General features: G+C 36.3%; 1 protein-coding gene across 1 annotated transcript in view; it reads right to left on the minus strand.

Moving 5' to 3' along the window:
• Hmcn1 (hemicentin 1) overlaps positions 1 to 20,557 on the minus strand; it is a 397,169-nt gene that overhangs the window by 116,178 nt on the left and 260,434 nt on the right. Inside the window, exons 37-46 of the mRNA XM_076872754.2 lie at positions 19,094 to 19,195; positions 17,963 to 18,139; positions 17,140 to 17,291; positions 15,562 to 15,685; positions 10,838 to 11,013; positions 8,808 to 8,904; positions 6,901 to 7,023; positions 5,958 to 6,119; positions 4,427 to 4,708; positions 3,584 to 3,751 (exon numbers count right to left, since the gene is read on the minus strand). Of these exons, the coding sequence (XP_076728869.1) occupies positions 3,584 to 3,751; positions 4,427 to 4,708; positions 5,958 to 6,119; positions 6,901 to 7,023; positions 8,808 to 8,904; positions 10,838 to 11,013; positions 15,562 to 15,685; positions 17,140 to 17,291; positions 17,963 to 18,139; positions 19,094 to 19,195 (1,563 nt within the window). The remainder of the gene's footprint in view (positions 1 to 3,583; positions 3,752 to 4,426; positions 4,709 to 5,957; positions 6,120 to 6,900; positions 7,024 to 8,807; positions 8,905 to 10,837; positions 11,014 to 15,561; positions 15,686 to 17,139; positions 17,292 to 17,962; positions 18,140 to 19,093; positions 19,196 to 20,557) is intronic.

The raw sequence follows: 20,557 nt of genomic DNA on the forward strand, positions 1-20,557 counted from the left end.
GCTACCCAGATTTGGGTGACAACAATATATAGCACGTGTGAGGCACTGGGTTCGATCCTCAGCACCACATTAAAAAAAATAAAGGTATTGCATCCAGCTACAACTTGAAACATTAAAAAACAATATACAAGGGACAGGTAAAACCATGAAGATGGACTATCAGCTTTCAATTGAGTTTCATGGAAATCTAGAATTATTTATTTCCAAGTGTCACCTCACACACTGCTACAATGCTGCTTCAGTTTTTATACTGTGAACTTCTATGTAGCATTTTGTTCACAGAAATATTCTTCATCCAAGAAATGCATGAAGACTGAGAGTAAGACTCTCATATGCTGAAGGGTACAGTCTGGTGGGAAATCCCACTTAAGGACAAAGGTGGAGGAGCCAATGAAGGAGATGAAACACATTGAGAGTCCTGCAAAGCATGGGAAGAAAGTCCAAGAAAAAACAGTAAGCTGTTTCTTAGATCTTGTAATAATTTCCTAGCTAGTATATTACTTTCTGCTTAGTACCCTGAATTGGGATGAAAAAATTATAATGGTTAAATAAAAAATGTTCATGTAAATATTCACCTGGCTCTGGTTCAGCAGTTTCCATCTGCTTTCAGTTTATAGAAACACAACTCGCTGATGTTGAGCTTTTCCAATGAGCCATTTTCCCACCCTCAACCCTAAGTAGGGTAGTAGTACTCTGTTTATAGAAAGCCGATTATCTGAATTCAGTCTTAAATTTCCTTTTCTTTCTTTCTTCTTCTTCTTTTTTTTTTTTTGTGGTACTAGAGATTGAACCCAGGAGTGCTTAACCACTGAGTCACATCCACAGTGCTTTTCATATTTATTCTGAGACAGGGTCTCCCTAAAGTTGCTTTAGGGCCTCACTAAGTTGTGTTTGAAATTGTGATCCTCCTGCCTCAGCCTCCTGAGTTGCTGGGATTACAGGTGTGTACCACTGTACCTGGCTTAAATTTCTCAAAGAAATTATGTAAACATGTTTTTTTTAATAAAAACATATATCAATGAAAAAAGGATTCACATCCTCACTGTTACTTTAGATTAGTGAGGCCATATCTTGGCTCCAGTTGAGAGATATTGAAGCAATACAATTTTTATGAGTCATTGCTGACTGTATAAACCTCAACTTCACAAGTCTTATGACCTTTCTTTTTTCTTTGTTTTGTGGACCTCTCACTTAATCCAGTGAAAAACAAAAATAAGCCTGACAGTAAGTTGTAATTATATGAAGATGTTTCTTGCACCTATTAAATTTTTATAGAAGCTATCTGCAGATAACTTGATAACAATGATAGGGCCTTCCCCAAGGACTGCTTTTAGAAAAGCTGGACTTAGAGGTTTAGGACCGATTTTAATGAAATAGAAGTGTGCAGCAGACTGGGACCAAGCAAGTCACATGTCACTCATCTGATTCTCATTCATCAATTGCACAAGACGCACATTCAGATTGTAAAACTGAATGACTCTTTTGGCAGCATCACAAGGTGAAATACTTTTATGTGTTTGCTCAGGGCTCTCCAGCTGCTAGTCAAGCAAAACAAAACAAAATACAGCCCAAACACCACTCCTGTTAATTTATAATGAGTCAGAGGACATAACTTTATGTTGCCATTTTTATTTCTAGGAGCTCTGATGTAGTTATCCTATTTAATATGTTTCTACTTTCTCGGCAATTAAAACATTAAAAAAATATGAGGATGATTTTAAGATACAGAGACAACATGTTCTGAATTTTGATAACCCAATTTTAGTAAAATCTTTGCCATTGCTATGTGCTTCCCAAGGTCAGCAGAGACTAGGAGTCCTATGAAATGGAAGCATCATAGTAAGATTACAGGAAGTTTCTCAGGACAAGGAGACTACAGACCTTTTACCAGGCTGTCCTTGGCAATAACAATCAAAAGGCACTGGACTCAAACCACAGAAGCAAGCACTGTGTTAGCTGCTTTATATACACCAACTCACTTCATCTTTATAAAAAAAACCTAAGATATAAGAACTATTAATATTTACACTTTACAAGTGATGAAACTAAAGTTAACAAAGTTAAGTTGCCAGAGATCATAAATAGAGGAAGTACTACGGGCCAAAAAAAATGTGGTTAACAACAATGAAGATTCCTCACCAAGTTTCCATCATTTACAGACAGATGAGAAAGAAAGGGAGGGGCCTTACGCTATCCAGACCTAATTCCAACACTACGAACAACGTCTTCTATGGTGAAAATTTGAACTTCATTTGAATAGTTAGGGCAGGGAGCTTACTACCACTGGGGATAGCTTATCTTGAATTTAAACCAGCTAAATATTATTTTTTAGATTGTTTATAGTCAGACTTAAATCTGTTTCTAGGATCTTCCAGATCTTGACATTACTTTTAACCTCTGGAACTAGACAGATCCATATACTCCCCTTTACATCTTGGTTTTTCAAATATTTAAGTTGGATTTTTTACTGGGGTATCAAATACATCAGATGGTTTATTTTTCTAGAATTGATAAAATGAGACATAGTAATCATTTTGTAATCAATTACCATCATGGTTACCCTTCTAAAATATTGTCAGTAGATCCTTCTCCTGGTCTTTCTGATAAGCTCTGCTAAGTCTACAGAAAAATTATTCTTACATTCCTTATTAAGGAAAAAAACAAATATATTAAAATGGCAAAATTTGCACTTGTTTTCTTGGTAACCATATTATACTGTTAATTCATACTGAATAACTAAGACAATTTGAATATTTTTTAAGGACTCTAAAGCTAAAAATGCACTAACAAAAAATAATTCTAAAGCTGTATCTCACCATAATTTTCACAACTGTTTTTGAATGTCAGGGCAGGAGTTTATTTAACCCTCATCTTGTTGGGTTTAAATAAAATGTTCCAGCATAAGGTGTGTCTGAATTTGGATGCCTCCATTCAACATATTAGGAATTTTTCTACGTATCTAAGTTTTTTATGAAACACAAACTTGGCAGAATTATCTTCTTTTTCTGCATCCAAGCCATTATATAAAAAGGTCAAGCATAGATTCTGTGGCTTGCCTCAAGAAACCTCTCTCCAAGCTTAGATTGATGCATAGAGGATAAGCCTTGCAGGCTTTCCTGAATAATTATATGCAGAAGAAGTCAAAATAATAATAAAGTCTTAGCTCACAGAAAACTCTCCCATCCTAGAAATACAAACATCATTCAGATAGCCACACAGAAGTTGCAACTTGGTTCCAGGGGTATATTATATAACATGAGTCACCGGAGTCACTGAATGTGACTTTGCCACTTTCTATTTTTCAATTTTCATATTTGCTGGTAATCATTACAGCAAGGATGCTTTGATATCCCTGTGGTTTGAGCACTAAGAAAAATTTTAAATGGCTCTGATACAGCCTCCTATGTCCTTTTAACTATTCTTCTTAGTATGATTAGGAGATATTGTAAGAAGCAGCTAGATTAAAAAGAAAAATAATTTAAAAAGAAAAAGAAAATAACAGAAACACTGAAAAGGAAACCTAAGTAGAAACTGCAGCCAGGTGAAGCTTAACAGATAATCAGGCTACCAGAATTTCTACTACCTGAGAGAATCCTCACGGAACTGCCGAGGCTGACGGGCCACCCGTCTTTAAGCCAAGTTATTGAAGGCAGCGGAATTCCTGAAGCCTCACACGTCAGGGACACGGAGTTCTTTTCGACCACACTGATATTTTCAGGTGTCCCATGGTTTCCTATGATGCTTGGAGGAACTGAAAGGCAAAGAAAAAAAAATTAATCTAACAAAAAAGATTTATTTAAGATTAACTCATTTCTCTTTTACATTCTGATTCCTTTGATTGAAAAGTACAAGATATTAATACTGAGCCTTGAGTATGTCTCAAGTTATAAGACTTGTGTCTACGAAATTTACCACTATTTCTATAGATCTAAAAAAAATAAGCTTCAAATTATGTGTATCCAAATGGTTGTCACTGAGCTTGTGCATGTTTGGTCTATTCCTACTGAAACTAATGGCTCATTAATTAGTATCTTATAATTGACATCCACACCACTCATGCCCAATTGGTCATGAATCAGTATGCTCCAAGGAACCCGTGTTTATATGCCTCATTGAGACAGCCCATGTGGAAAGCACAATTAAGGGATCTTACTTGGGATGGCACTGAACCAAAAGCACTTGTAGAAGATAATTTTCCACTTTACTATGTGCTTTCCTAAAAGAATTACCCAATATGTGGTTATTTCAGCAGAGTAAGTAACACGAGATCAGGCATAGAACACAAGGTAAGACTGATCTCAGGAAGTGGGGTGCATGTAGAAAAGGAGAGACTGTAAGACTTTCAACATACAAGCCCTGGTCTCCCACCCAGGAGGCTGGATCACACCAGCCAGGGAATAGACCTGATGAACCACTTTCTACTTACCATGAACACTTAAGTCATATTTTCTGTCCGTCATTCCTGCTATATTCACACCAACACACACGTAGCGGCCCGTGTCAGATACATGAGCATTCTTCAGCTGAAAGATGCGACCTCCTTGCAATATTTCTACTCCCCTTCCCTTGGCCAAGGGGCGGCCATCCTTCATCCAGGCCACAGTTGGCTGAGGAACACCCTGCACTTCACACTCTAAGGAAACACTCTTCCCTCGAGTCACAATCACTTCGGTAGGGTGGCTTCCACTGTCAGTTATGGTTGGTCGAACTGGAGGAAAAAAGAGAAAACAAGATAGGAAATGTTTGGCTCAGGTCTTACATAGGGAATTTTCATCAATCAAAGTTAAATACACTTTTTACATCAAGATATTAACTATCAAAAATAGGCTCAGGATTAATAGACATGGTACTATTATACTGAGAGGCAGAATTCTTCTGTAATGTTCACAAGGTATCTAAAATAAAGTAAGAAAAGAGCGCTGTTTGTCCTGTCATTGAGGAAATTCTACAGATATTTGAACTTATTACTGGAGCTCTACTGTGGTCTTCCTGGTACTAATTTTTAAGTTGATATGGCAGTCTAGGATTCGACCCAATATCTGTTACCAACTCCTTTCTTCCATTCGAAAAGCTGAGACTGTCACTCTTCCAAAACTGATGTGGCTACATGAGTCAATTCAGGTCTAGAATATCCAGATGGAGGTCTGCTAGGGGCCTGGGGGAGTCTTTGCTACCCTGATATAAGAAAGATACCACTCCTTTCCCTTTTGCCTTCAATGTGGGCTTGATACTACAACCACAGAAACCATCTTAAAACCACAAAGGAAGGACCAGGAGGATCCTGCTGACTACCTTCAGTGACTAAGGGCCAACCTTAGACTTCTCACTATGTGAGAAAGTAAACCTCCACTTGTCCGAACCACGGATAGCCAGTTATTCCGTTGCTTTACATCTAAATTACCCCAATTGATACCGATTCTAAGAACAAAAATTAGACCAACTCTCATACATAAGTACATGGAAAGAAAAGTGGGCCAGTGCCTGTAATCCTATGTCCTAGTGATAGTTGTTCCACACATAACCCATGGGACTTTGGTCAGTCTCAGAAGTCTCTGGGTTTAAATCTCCACAGACACAAAATGAAGGCAAGAGTTATGTCTTCTATCACAGCTCAGGTAGAGATTAAATGAGATGATGTAAATATTTTACAGAATTCCAAAATCACATCTCATTCTTTAAAAATACAATACTTGCATGTACTGTAAATATACCCAAGAGCATAATTCCCACTCTTGCCCCTTACTTGCCCACTATTCCATCTCCATCCAGGAAACAGTCTTTCACTGGTTGGTGAGCAGAGGCAGAGGAGACAGCTATATTTAAATTGGTGGGTCACAAGGCATACATAACCGTACCACTTTGAATGAATGTTAAATATATGAAGAAGTGAATGCAAAGAAAGAATGGAAAGCTTTAAAAGAAGATTGTGCCCAAAGCCTGGCTAATCAACAACTTACTGTAAACTTGCAGACTGTATTCTTTCTTTGTGGTTCCAGCAACATTGGAAGCCACACACGTATAGAGCCCTGCATCAGACTTTTCAGCAATTGAGATCTGTAACTGTCTGCCTCCAGATAAGATTCTCACTCGCCCCACAGAGTCAGCCAGCACTGGAGAGCCTGCCATGAAAAGCAAATGACAGATCTGAGGGGAAAAATAAAGGCTTTTATGTACATAGTCTGACAAGTGTATACAGTTATTTATTTACTTCCTAATGCTAGTACCTGCAAGGCAGACAACACAGTAAAAAACAAACAAACAAACAAACAAAACCCTGCCCTAGTGTGCACAATGAAGGAGGAATATAAATGAACTAAAAATTTGGGGTTGGGGAAATAGCTCAGTTGGTAGAGTGCTTGCCTAGCACGTACAAAGCCCTGGGTTCGATCCCCAGCACCACCAAAACCCAAAAACCACTAAATGAATTAAAATTTTAGATGATCTTTCTGATACCTACTGGGCACAAATAAGAATTTGTTGATGACTCAGTTGAAAATCTGCTGAACTGCAGAATTCAATCTTAATACGCATTGCAAAACTGTTGTAAATGCAGTAGAAATGTGTGACTTAGAAAATAATTTTAAAAATCTATTTTCAAGAAGAAAATTTAGTTCTTTGAAAAATAAATTCTGTATAATTATAGATGCCCATAATACATTTTATTAAAAAGCAGTCAGTTACTGCATAAAACTGATCCCCCCCCCACCGCCTGGGGAGCAGTTAGTCTTAAAAATGAAGATTTTTCAGGAAGTGTGGAAATATCAAAACTTAATATAAATCAATGTTGCTATCTAATAGTATACAAATGCTGGAAAAGTTTGTTTATAAATTGACATGTTAAACAAACTATTCATTTTTTATTTATATTTAATTTTAGAAATTTCCAGGAGGAAAACCGACCTTTCTTCTTCCAAATGAGATTTGGGGGTGGAATTCCACTTGATTCACACAACAGACTAATGAGATTCCCTTCAATGACTGTAATTTGGGAAAGTTCATCAGAACCATAGATATTTGGTGGTACTGAAAGGAAAAAAAATACTGTTTGTACACTTTTCATATTATATAGTATTTCACTAACACTTTACATCAACATGAAAAATTTCCATCTACATAAGGAAATAATTAGCACATGAGGTTGACATAGTAAACCATATTAAAGCCACCTGTAAGATGTAGAATAAATATATAACAGCAGACTTTCTTCTTTTTACAGATAAAATTTAATTATCAAAATATTCAGAATGGCATAAAAAGAAGAAAATCTATTTTAAATATTTAGATACCTTGCATCAAAAAGCTAAGGCATGGATCAAGTTTAAAATTTAACCCGGTCATTGGTACACAGCCAACTTTGATATCTCAGGTGCTGAACAAAATCAGAAAACATCTGGCATATAACACACAGTAAAGAACAGAGGCGAGGGGCTTCATTTAAGTAGTCTATTCTAGACTGCCTGGCCTGCCTCACTTACTCATCTCTGGCATCTTCTGGAACCTTCAAAGAGAATCCTGACTGCTCAGGCTTCTCTCAGAAGCTATAGTCTGCAGCTGCTGATGAGCTTTCCCTAGGACACTTCTTTGGCTGTGGAATGATTAGGAGGTTGATGCTGGTTCTTCCCAGCTCCAGGGAGGTGAGGAGTGGGAGAACGCTCCTCAACCCACAGCATAGAGTCATTATATTATTCAACTACCCCATGTAAGAGCCTCTATTGCTTTAAGGCTCTTGCCACCAATTCATTTCTCTTTATCTCACCTCTGTGAACCCATCAATCTTCTGTCCAACAATTTGGTACTGTATTCATTTTTTACTTTGTCTTCATACCAAGTCCTGCCATCAGTCTATGGACTGAACCTCAAGATAAATTCTAGATCATGGCTTCACCAATTTAAAAGTTAAAAAAAACAGTCAAAATCCAGAGGGTTTAAGAGATCATAAATGAATTTAAAGCAGTATTTAAAATAAAAGTGATGATGCTGGAAATGGGAGCAGTATTGAACAATCAGCAGACAGCCACAGCCAAGGCAAAAGTCATGATTATTCATAAGAACTTCCTTAACTAGTAAAACACACTAAAATTTGAAGTGAAGACAGCCTTTCTTTTCTTTTTGCTTTTCTCTCTCTTTTTTTTTTGGTACCAGGGATTGAACTCAGGGGCACTTAACCACTGAGCCACATCTCCAGCCCTATTTTTTTTGTATTTTATTTAGAGACAGGGTCTCACTGAGATGCTTAGAACCTCGATTTTTGCTGAGGCTGGCTTTGAATGTATAATCCTCCTGTCTCAGCCTCCTGAGCCACTGGGATTACAGGTGTGCACCACTACGTCTTGGTGTCTGGTGAGAACAGCTTTTCTTAACTAACACAGTAACCCTATCTTCTTCTACATGGGCACCCATGTTATCTCCCCTCTCAAATGTATAGTTCCCATACATCACTTGGCCTTTTGATTCATCTTCACTTGGCCAACCCACCACCAGTGCCTAGAGGAGGCCCACACATCACAAGGCTCTGCTTGTGGAAGATAAAGGACACACTGGGCAGGAGAGAAGAGCTCAGCTACAGCAAAGTCACGACTGATACCATGAGGCCCAGGGCATCCATCTACTGTGGCTCCCAAGTTAGTTCTTTAAGCTGATACTCAAGACGGCTCAGTGTCTCTAAGTGCCCTGGTGATTACCCATCTTTGTATTATAATCGAGTGTAGTTACAGGGATGAATGTGTCACTTTAAGAACTGACACAGTGAATAAAAACATTAAATTTCCAGACGTGTCATTAGCTTGACAGGGGCTGATTGTACTTACCCCAAATATTGACATTATAGTTTTTCTCAGTTTTTCCAGCGACATTTGTTGCTTCGCAAGTGTAACGACCCGTGTCTTGAACCTGAGCATCTTCAATCTAAAAACAAAACCACTCTGTGAAATCACACGTGCTGTTTCACAGTTGGGGGTTTCCTGTTACTGGCTCCTTGTGGTCTCTTATTTTTAATTTTTATTCTGAAGATGTTCAAGCAATAAAAAGGTGAGAGAAACATAAAATGAACAACTAAACTCCCCTCCCCCAGATTCAACAGATTTTATTAAGTTATAGAGTCCTAAAATTCTGACTTGGTTTCTGCTGATTTATGTTGAAAGTCTAGAAAGGCTTGTTAAATACAATTTAGATAAAAACACCAAAATTTAAAAAAAAAAAAAACCACAATTTCTGATAAACACAGGGTTTTAAAATACACAATCCTTAACTTTCTGAACAATGGTCAGTAAGTTAATACTCTTATTATTGCCTTATTACATATGTCTTTTCCCCATGGGGTTTGGGGGTGGAAGATGAGTAGAACAGAGAGGAGGGGTTAAACATTTTTGAGCACCTAGTGTATACCATACTAAATAAATGGTCGGATTCTACCACCGTACCTAGGTCAAGGTGTGCAAGAGTAGTACTGGGTGGTGCACAGGTAAGATGGTCTCTGCTGACCCACTATGCTTGGCTTCTGTCCAAGTTTTCATTCTAGGCTCCTCCCCATGCCTCTCAATGGAACCTGCACACCCCAGGTGTCTGGCCCAGCTCCGTGGTGGTGGAGATCAATACAACTTCTCTATTCACTCAGATTGGCATTCAAACAGTTGTCTCCCTGTCATTCAGCCAGAGCTAAGGCTTGAGGATTTTACTACCTGCTGTCTAGGATGCTGGGCTCTGCCTCCAGGCAGGAGTAGTGCTTTTTCTTCTTCTTTCCTTGCTGCCCTGTAGCCCATTGGCTTATCCCTCCTTCATTCATCAGTGATTCTGGTCTGGGCTTTCTCACTCTGGGCTTTCTCACCTACTCCATTATTACAGGATCCTAATTCCCAAGGTCTCCTTCCTTTCCCTCTAGCCTTCACCTTTGTGCTCCTGCCCTCTTACCCATGTGGCTGTCCTTCAAAACACGCTTTTTCCAGACTGTTTACCAGTAACGATTGAGCTCCCTCCACCAAGAGGCTGTATGTAGTTTGTAGCTGTACTCCCTGTGTTCAAATCAAAGTTCTGCCTCTTGGTAAGGACCAGATTACTTGGTTATCCTTTGAATTCTTGGCTGGGTCATTGGAAGTATCATATAAGCATTCAGTGGGGTTACGAATATTCAGACTTTTTGGCCCCTTAAATTCTAATGAGTCAGGCTAGCTTTCAGCGGCAGCTCTTATTTCACTCAAATCAACCTTTTCAACATTATTTCCCTATATTCACTTGGTAAAATTCTTAGTATCATTCAATTAATGTGCTCGCTTTCCTTAATTAAGAGTCTTGTTCTATTTATCCTTAAAAATTAGGCAGTCTTCAAAGACTCTTCTGGGCAACCAGAGTATCATCTTTTACTGTCCCTCCCCAAAAATTCTAAATGTATCATCCATTTGGTACTCGACTGAGACTCATTGTAGTCATTGCATTTTTGAACTGAACTTTTAGTTGATTTTTCATAGATTTATGTGAAATTATTAAGATATCAATGATATTAAATTGAGTTCTATTGTTTGCATCCATATCCAGAGCACCCAGAATGGGTGTTGGCTGATTGGTTGAATGACTGAACATGAGACAGTCCTTACAATATTCCCATATGTTTTCCTAGAAGCATGTTTTGAGATGGCTTCTGTCTACCAAGTATGGAAAGATAATTAAGTATTTAAATCTCATTAAGCATAAAATTTGAAAATATTGCCAACCTCACTGAGAAGTATTTCTAGAATTTTATAAGATGAAATAAGAACACATGTAAAAGACAGGCAAGCTTAACAGGACTAACACCAGCACCATGAGCTGAGGAGTAATATATGATGGAAGGAATTTGCAGCCTTACCTTTAACACACTTCCATTTTCAGAGATACCGAGGCCCGGTTTCTTCAGCAAAGGGCGGCCATCTTTTAACCATGTCAGAGTAGGTGGGGGGACAGCATCACTTTGACAAAACAACTCTAAGGCTTGGCTAATGAGGACCGAGACATTCTGTTCTTCTCCCATAATATTTGGTGGAACTAAGTGAAAGATGAGATTTCCCTCAGCGTAACACAGGCCAGCCAACTGTTTATCAGTCATCAAGACATACACCGAATAACTTCCCTGGTTCTTTTAAGATGGAGGATCACAGCTATTCTAAAATCGCCTCTTTGCATTGTTTGGTTCAGAATCAAGTGTTAATAAGTCACTGTTTAATATACTCCTGTTGAACAGAAATAATGCTGACCATCTTTTCACTTGAAAATTTTTTTTAGGACTGAAAGTTCTCAACAAGGGCACATTTAAGAAACTTCTAGAACGAGATTGTGACTGCTTAAGGTTTTCAAAGTGATAACTCACTCATGAAACATTTTGAAAATAACAAATTAAAGCAAATATACTTTCAGTATGTAGTCACATATTTTTGCCAAAGAAATGAATTTCATAGTCACAGAAACAAAAATTAAAAATTGGAAGAGAACAGAGGTTACCTAGTCTCACCCCACAGCACACAAAACATTAAAGGGGCGACAGATAATAACTTAGGCAAAATAAAATGACTAACTGATGGCAAAGAATCTTCTGATGTGAAGTTGAGTGTTCTTTTTTTGTTTTCCATGATGCCTTGCCATCTTTCTATGGAACAAAGACCATGGGGGATAAGTGACACAATAAAGAATAAACTAAATCAGTGACAGCTGTAAAATGTACAGTTACATAAAAGGAGAAGATGAGTTAAAATTTTAATGAGATTAAAATTAGAATTCTCTGGCTATATGGCTTGTCAGAAGTTGAAATATATTCTTGGAGAAATTTAAACAATCTCCTTCATTTGAGTATATTAAAATGTAAACAATCATTTGTCTCAGATGTGTATTTTTTCTTTTTTGGTACTGGGGATTGAACCTAGAAGTGCTTAACCACTGAGCCACATCCCCAGCTCATTTTTGTATTTTATTAGAAACAGGGTCTCACTGAGTTGCTTAGAGCCTCACTAAGTTGTTGAGGCTGGCTTTGAACTTGCAATCCTCCTGCCCCAGCCTTCTAAATTGCTGGGATTACAGGAGTGCGCCACCCCATCCAGCCTCAGATGGTTTTGTATAGCTCTGTCAAGAAAGGGAAAGTGGGCTCCATAATCTATAAAGGACTCTTTCAAACCTGTATATAAAATCAACTGGAAAAGAGAAATGAATGATGAAATCAGAACTGTCATAAAGGGACACACCCCAAAAAAATCACAGAGGGGAATTTCCTTGACCATTTCTCATTATATCCCATAACCACCTAGGATTGTAGAAAACTTATTATATTTGTAGTAGCTGTTGAATTTGTTTTGGTTTTTTTGTTGTTGTTGTTGTTTTCATAAGAAAAGCTAAGTTGCATTCAAATGAATACTGAGGGTCTTTCCAAATGTTTTGGTAGAAATGAGATTTTTGTGGTGAGGAACATTATTATAGTCCATTAGCCACAGTTCCATGCTTAATACTCCACCATGTGGCCAGATGACAAGGAATTCAATCAATTGTGACTAGCAGCATTTGCGTTTCCGCAACCACGAGGCTTCTCTGCTATCCTGTCTGCTTCAGTGGGAAAGGTCTGTGAAACAAAGGGTGTGTTTGTGTCCAGTTTCTGGGTGCAGGCTTGTACTAAACCTAAAGCAATCAATATTAAAGGAAGAAATGCCCTGCACGGTGGCTGAAACAGGCCACAGAGCGTTTGTGTGATGCTCCTACTGCTAAATTTCATAGTGCACAACAGAGGTCCAGCTCTCAAAGTTATCCACGGGACAACAGTGGGATAGTTTTTGATATGCAACTCACTAGCTAGAAGGTATGTGACTAGTCTGTTCAAGATAAAGATCCCTGCCTGGCACATGCCTGTGATCTCAGTGGCTCAGGAGGCTGAGGCAGGAGGATCCCAAATTCAAAGCCAGCCTTAGCAATTTAGCGAGGGCTTAAGAAATTTAGTGAGATTGAGATCCTGTCTCCAAATAAAATACAAAAAAGGGTTGGGAATGTGACTCAGTGTTTTTGTGCCCCTGAGTTCAATTCCTGGTAGTCCTCACACCCCCCCAAAAGATTAAGACTGTTATTAAAATTATAAGTATAATGATATTATACTTATTATACTTAATTATAAGTAAAATTAATGTCACTTTCAAAGATATCATGAAAATGGATATATTCACAAGGTAGAAATAATTTTGGGTCAAGAGTAGAACAGCCTAGAAATAATTCTGGGTCAAGTTTGGTCTTATTGAATTAAAAAAAAAAAGTATCATGAGCTGTATAAAATAGTTTATCTTTCATTATTTGTAGAATTTACAAAAGAGCATGATTTCCTCATGACCACAGAAGTGAAACTCAAACAATCCAAGACTTCAAAATGCTGACTTATTTCTAAATATTGTTCCTTCAATTACTCTTCTTTACAGCTAAATAAGATGATTCAAATATAAAAGGAACCAGATTTTTAAACTGCAAAAAAATGCAAAAATAATGGAGCATTCATTTAAGAAACTTAAAGCAAATCTAATTACAGTTGAACACATATATATTACTGAAACACACGTATTTTTTTCCCTGTCCTGGTTTTCATTTCCAACTTTTTATTTAGTCTGAGATGAAAACAAGTCTTCCGCTTCCTTAGCTGTTTTCTCTCTTTTGCGCTGGGGTTATGCTGCTTAGGAAAGAGCATGCTCTGAACTTGTTACTCTTTCTACACATTATACCTACGGAATATAACTACCAAAGTCAGAATTGCCACCAGGCTATACTTCCTGAGATGCTGGGCACTGTGAGCTCTATAAGAAAGTTTTCTGAGCTTAGGTTTAAAGAAGAGGTGCCTCAAGAACACAAATCCTTAAAAAAAAATCAATTCTCTTATTTCAGTGTCTAACCATTTATAGCAAGGAAGAAATTCTTTAAATAATTATTCTTGTATTTATAGGGAAACTATTTTATACACTGTGTATTCCTCCTACCATGCCCACTACAACATAAATCTAAGAGTAATGGATCCAAGTAGACACAAGATTGCTGGGAATGCTAACATAAGAATAAAATGTATAGAAAGAATGCTAATGGAACATAGGTTGGAAACTATCAAAATCTATCTTAATTTTATAGTTCTTTTAGTCATTTTATTTTTATACCAGAGAAAAGATCCTTGTTTTTAGTCCAAGGAGATGGGATACAAGTACCTTAGAAAATGATAAAGAATAGTGATGAATGTTTCTATTAACTCTTGGAAAATTCTTGCATCATCTCCCAGGCCTACTCTTGACATTAGCCACTGCAGAAATGGAAGGAGTTGAACCTAGATTTTCATTGTTGACTAGGACCCAATGTGAAGCCACCTAATGACTGAAGGAGCTGTTATGTCACATACTTAGCCTGATGATTTTTCAGGCTGCCTTTCTAAAATACCTTTCTTTCAAGATATTTTAGAAAGGCAGTCTTCTAGTTTTTAGAAAACATAACAGTAACCCTATTCAGTGAATGAATTAGAATCCCTGGGATTGGACATTATAAACCTGTTACCTAAAATACACCAGCAAATCCGGGGGCTGGAAGCAGACCCATGTCAACTATAGTAGCAATAGGAAAAAGACAATGGAGAATCCTTTGGTAGTACACCAATGCTTCCTAGGATTTTTTTATATTAAACAATATATGGTATCAATGTTGAAAGAAAAGATTTTTTTTAACCAAACATATGTGATTAATATACAAATTATTTGTGATACATTTGTTTTTGTCAAATTTACAAAGAAAACGAAACATGATCCTCATGATCTGGATATATATGTATTCTGGATGTGTGTGTGTGTGTGTGTGTGTGTGTGTGTGTGTGTGTGTGTGTGTTTCCAATAAAAATGAGTTATTTGGAAGGAAGCAGGACTTTAGACCTGTATCAAGCAGATACTCCACAATGGGCCACGGAAGAAACAATTTCATTATTCCATGAACCAAGGAATACAATGCATATAAGACACTGAATAAAGTCTGCAACAGATGTGGAATGACAGGCATCATCAATGCATGGAGGTCCTTCTGGGGGACTTCTGTTGTGATGAAACCAGGTATTACCTTCTCTACCACATGACAACATTGTGGGTATGGAAAAACACTTGAATTTTATCTACATGTAAATCTGGTTTAACTTTGGCTTCCCAAATAGCTTTGAATTCATACATAGTATTGGTCACAAAATACAGTGACTGCAAATATAATTTAAAATAATAAAATAATGACTGTGTAGAATAGATGATGAGAGCTACTGGAGCAGGTATTTGCTTTAGTGAGAAGATTATGTCTTCCCAATTGCAGAACTGATATCCACAGTCCTGTTCCTCAAAGCACTCTATAAAACCACACCCTCCAGGATGAATGTGCACATTGCAATATCCCAGAACTTTAAAAAGGATAAATAAAAGTGTAAAGCAGAAAGAGTCCATCAGGTAATATAGTTCCTCTGTTCATCATTCTTTATATTTATATTTAACAACTTCCCTTAACTTCCTTGACGAACTCAAGACCCAAACACATCTATACAGAGCAGAAATAATGAGTAGCAGGTCTCACCATGTACTCTGAGGTCAATATCTCTTTGCTTCTCCCCTGCAGCATTCACTGCCACACAGGTGTATTTCCCCGTATCACTTATTTGTGCGCTGGTCAGTGCCAAGATGCGACCCCCAGAGAGAACCTGCCAATGAAAAGAAAGCTAAATCATCAACATGCCCCATGAGAATGGTAGGTGTACTTTCCCTCTTGTTTTCTAAGGCTGATGAATGGGCATTTGCCATAGGAGAATTTTCACTTGGACATTTTAAAATGGGCAATAGAATCCCCTGCTCATCTTCTCAGTGGAAGACTGTGAGAGACGAGAACCAAACTGGGTAATCATCATTGAAAGCAGGTCAATGTACAGTATAAAGAACAAGTCAAAGTCCATCCATAATTGAGAGAGAAAGAGACACACACACACACACACACAGGGAACAAAGAGAAGTAGAAATAAGAGGAGCTAAGTCTCCTTATTTTTCTTTTAGAAATAAGTAAAAAGTTATGATCAAGAACAAAGTCATAGCCCAAACAAATTATCTCTCTTCTTTGTCCTTTTATCCCATGGATCAATGGTTCCCTTAAATAGTGACATTAACTCATGATCTTCTAATGATTCCAAATTCTAAAAGGTTAGATATTTTTAAATATCAGAAGAAATGAGGGTTAGGAGAACTAAGTTCTCTTCTAGGCAAAATAAAATTAGACTTTAAATTAGACACAGGCATACCTCAGAGATGTTTTGGGTTTGGTTCTACTGCAATAAAGCAAATATTGTAATAAAGCAAGTCATACAAATTTTTTGGTTCCCCCGTGTATATAAAAGTTATGTTCACACTGTCCTGTGGTCTATTATGTGAAATAGCAGTAAGCCCAAAACACAATGTGTGTGTGTGTGTGTATCTTACTTAAAAATACTTCGTTGGTTAAGAAAAAATGCAATGATCATCTGCACTGTTGGAAGAAATGGTGCTGATTGGCTCAATGCATGGTTGACAAAAAAATCTTAATCTATACAAACTGCAATATCTGTAAAGGAAAACAGAGTGAAGCACAAATGAAGGAATGCTTGTGTGTGTTTCTGCATTTTTAACATTGAGTTAATAAAATAATGCACTTCATTTTTTTTCCTGAGACTCAAAGTGTTTCTCATGTTTCCATTCTAATTTTTCTACTTCTATTCTTTGATGTTTTTATACAAGTATACATATTCTATTTGGTTCTCAGATACATTATTATTTCTAGATATTTAAATACAAACTCTACTAGAAAATTCCTGTTTTTATTGTTGATGAACAATCACTGTGGTAGGAGTAAGAATTGAGGACAGATAGAAAAGAATAGGTATATAAAAAATGGGTAAAATATAATACTTATATGTGAGGCAGGGGAACTCTTGGAAATACTAAGCTTTCAACAGATTGCTTAGATATCCCAATTGTATGTCCATGGTATTTATGGGTGCTTATGTGTAATTTCTTAAAATAACATTTGTTAATTCTTTTTCCCTAAATCTCTTCAACAGCTTCACATGTTTGTATTTCCTGTATTGAATACACGGGTGGTAGATTTATCTAAGTAAATGAAAAAGGCTACCTGGATTCCATCAGTGAAACTGGAGACAGGGCTCCCATCTTTCAACCAGGTCAAACTTGGGGCAGGTATCCCTCTGGATTCACATTCCAGCCTCACCAGATTGTTCACCACCACCTCCACCATAGTATTACTGCCAGAAATTGATGGAGGAACTGAAAAAATAAAAGTCAAGTATGTTAACAATTCAGGGTATGTCACGAGAAAATAATGAAAACCATACACAATACCCATACTAATGTCTTCTTACGGGTTGATTTTTTTTTTTAATTTTGCTTTGTTTGAATGTTTGTTTTTGGTAAGTTCTTCTACATCTGTTATTTGAAATAGAATCACAGTCATCCTGTGAGATAAACAGGGCAAGTATCAATAACTCCATTTTACAGATGAAGAAAAGGAAGTTTCATTAGTTTGTTTGGCAACTCAGTTTTTAATGATAGAGTAGCTTTCTATTTCTATCTCCAGGTGTGTGTGTGTGTGTGTGTGTGTGTGTGTGTGTGTGTGTGTGCGTGCGTGCATCCACTATACTGTGTTAACTACCAACTCCTCTGGAAAAGCCTTATTAGAGACGATAACTTGGAAACATTTAAAAACTAACGATTCTGTTAGAATCTCAGTGACTATTTCAATAATTCATTTAAAACAAGTTGAGCAGCATGTGAAAATTGAGCATTTTAATAGGCACCAGGAGTAAGAATGTTTACTGGTTTTAGAACACTGGGTCCTTAAATAGAAAAGAAAATAACACACTTCATGAAATATTTGCTCTAGAATTTTACAGAATGCTTCCTTAGCCCTGGATGAATCCAGGAGAAGCAGTACTTACCATGAACTTGTAGACTGTAAAATAATTCTGTAGCTCCAGCAGAGTTGATGGCCACACATTTATATATGCCAGCATCTGAGATCTGGGCACTTTCAATATTGATGATTTGCCCTCTATTCAAGAAAGTGATGCTGGGAGAGCCTGAGAGTAGGTGGTTATCTTTGTACCAGGTAATAACTGAAAGGGGAAGGGCAAAAAAGGTCTATGTCAATTTAAAAAAAAATTCAATACACTAAGTTGGAACTTAATTGAAGTAGCTACACTTGCTTAACTTTGATCTTATTGCTTAAGCTTCATCAATTTAAATAAACATGTTTTTTAGGGTTGATTTTTAAGAGAATGTTAGGAAAAACATCAAATTTCAAAATGAGTTTTGAAATGTTAACAAGAAGATATTCTTTATATTGTCTCTAATATATCAATATTGTTTCATAGTAAAGTTTAAACCTGTTGTATTTCTTTTTATTGTGTATTTCGTTTCCTATAAAGTTTTGTCAAAAGATCGAATCAAAATCACAAGTCATACACACTATTGGCTTCAAAATTTTATAGTATTATTGATCCAAATGAAGAACCTACCCATGATGGGAATGTATACAAAACAAAACCAGAGTCTCAGTTACTAATATGGCATTATGTAAAAATGTGGATGTGTAACCGATGTGATTCTGCAATCTGTATATGGGGTAAAAATGGGAGTTCATAACCCACTTGAATCTAATGTATGAAATACGATATGTCAAGAGTTTTGTAATGTTTTGAACAACCAATAAAAAAATGAAAAAAAATAATCAATTTGGTCAAGCTTTGTTAATTTAGTTTTAAAAATTAAAAACATACTTTTCAACGTGAATGTACATAAAACTCAATTGTGGTTTTTGTGGCCACAATAAGGACAAGACAATTTACAAATTTCTACACTAAGTGGATCAATTATTTGATGCAACTAAAGGCAATGAAATTCAAAAATATCATTCATATGACATTCTTACCAGTGTTTTACTCTTAAAACATATTCTATAGCCTTTTTATTAGTAATTAGAAATTAGTCCATTACATTCATAAACAATTTCAGTCAATCCCAGAAATCTTAAAATGTTAATAAATTACAGTGTTCAAAAGTCAACCTACCAGGCAAGGGATTCCCAGAAGCCTCACACTCCAGCTGTATGGGGTTGTCCACCACCACCGTCTCGTTGAGCATCTTCCCTGCATCTTCCAGGCTTGGTGGTTCTACAAGAGGTCCAATCAGGTAATTAATATCAGTGGGCTATTTACACTGAATTGCTTACTCTGCAAATTATAATTTTATTTCTTCCTTTCTTTCTCTCATATATACACTGATATATTTGAAATAAAATAAAATATACTATTAAGTAGAATTGAAGAATAGGATAGAAAAAAATCTTCATAGATTTTCTGGATCATTATTTTCCAATAAGAAAATCCTTAGGATTGTAGATTAGGAGTGTAGTAAAAGAACATTAAATGAATACTTTCAAAATTCTGATTAATCTGGTCTGATGATGAATTATCTTTAGCTATACGCAATCTGCTTCATTTGAACTCTTCCAATAGAGAAGAAATAAATAAGTCTCAAAATATCTGACTTTATCTTGGCTAATACTATCTTAGATCATTTCAGAAAAAAATGTTGGAATGATATTTTGGGTTTATTTTTTTTAGCAGGCTTTTCTCTGACAAAATTAAAACAGAAAAAAAATGCTTCCAATTTTAAATAATTGCTAATAATGGTGCTCTGTTATTTAGTGTAGTTGGAAAACAGGAATGTGGAAAGTCTATCAGGAAAAGGTACAAGGAGTAACAACCTGGCCCATCAATGGGGGGTATTTTCAACAGTGTCTCAGGAGTGTGGGAAGGATATCAGAACGAAAAACTTACAAGAGTCTAAAGGTTTTATCTGCTTGGAAATGATCTCATAGATAAAAATTAGCATTTGAAGTTTGCAGAAAAAATACATTTTAAAGATTTGCTAAATTTAAGTTATTTGATGTACTAGAGATTAACCATCCATATAAAAATCAATCAATTAATCCATTAATCTACAAAAAAAAAAAAAACAGAAAAGAGAAAGAAAACAAACACATCAGAAAATGATTAGAATTAAATAAGGTGTTGGGAAAAAAATGGAATATATAAATCAATAGTATAGATGTGAATGAATTCATCTCCTTATTTAATATACCTTTGAAAATCTTTTTAAAATTTAGATTTTTAAAACTCTGATGAGTTAACAATTTTTTAATTAAAAAATCCAAGTGGGTAAAAAGCACAAAAAGAATTTTAATGAAAAGCCGAACAAAGATACATCCAGACGACAATTTGACATCAATTTCTGACAAAATGGTAGACAAAACAAAAATTTTAAAAATGATAAAGCAATATGCTTTACATTGGTTCAAATGTTGCAATTCATGAGTAATCCTTTTTAATGGCAATGTTTTATGCATTGAATAACAAAGTAAAAATTGTTAAAAAGCAAGGAAAATTAGTTCAATATGCCTGTCTCAGAAATTGAATAATGAAACAACTAAAGTCACAAAGGATTTGAAAAACAAAATTTACCATTCAGAT

The sequence above is a fragment of the Callospermophilus lateralis genome, chromosome 13 (genome assembly GCF_048772815.1).
Source record: "Callospermophilus lateralis isolate mCalLat2 chromosome 13, mCalLat2.hap1, whole genome shotgun sequence".
Lineage (NCBI taxonomy): Eukaryota > Metazoa > Chordata > Mammalia > Rodentia > Sciuridae > Callospermophilus > Callospermophilus lateralis.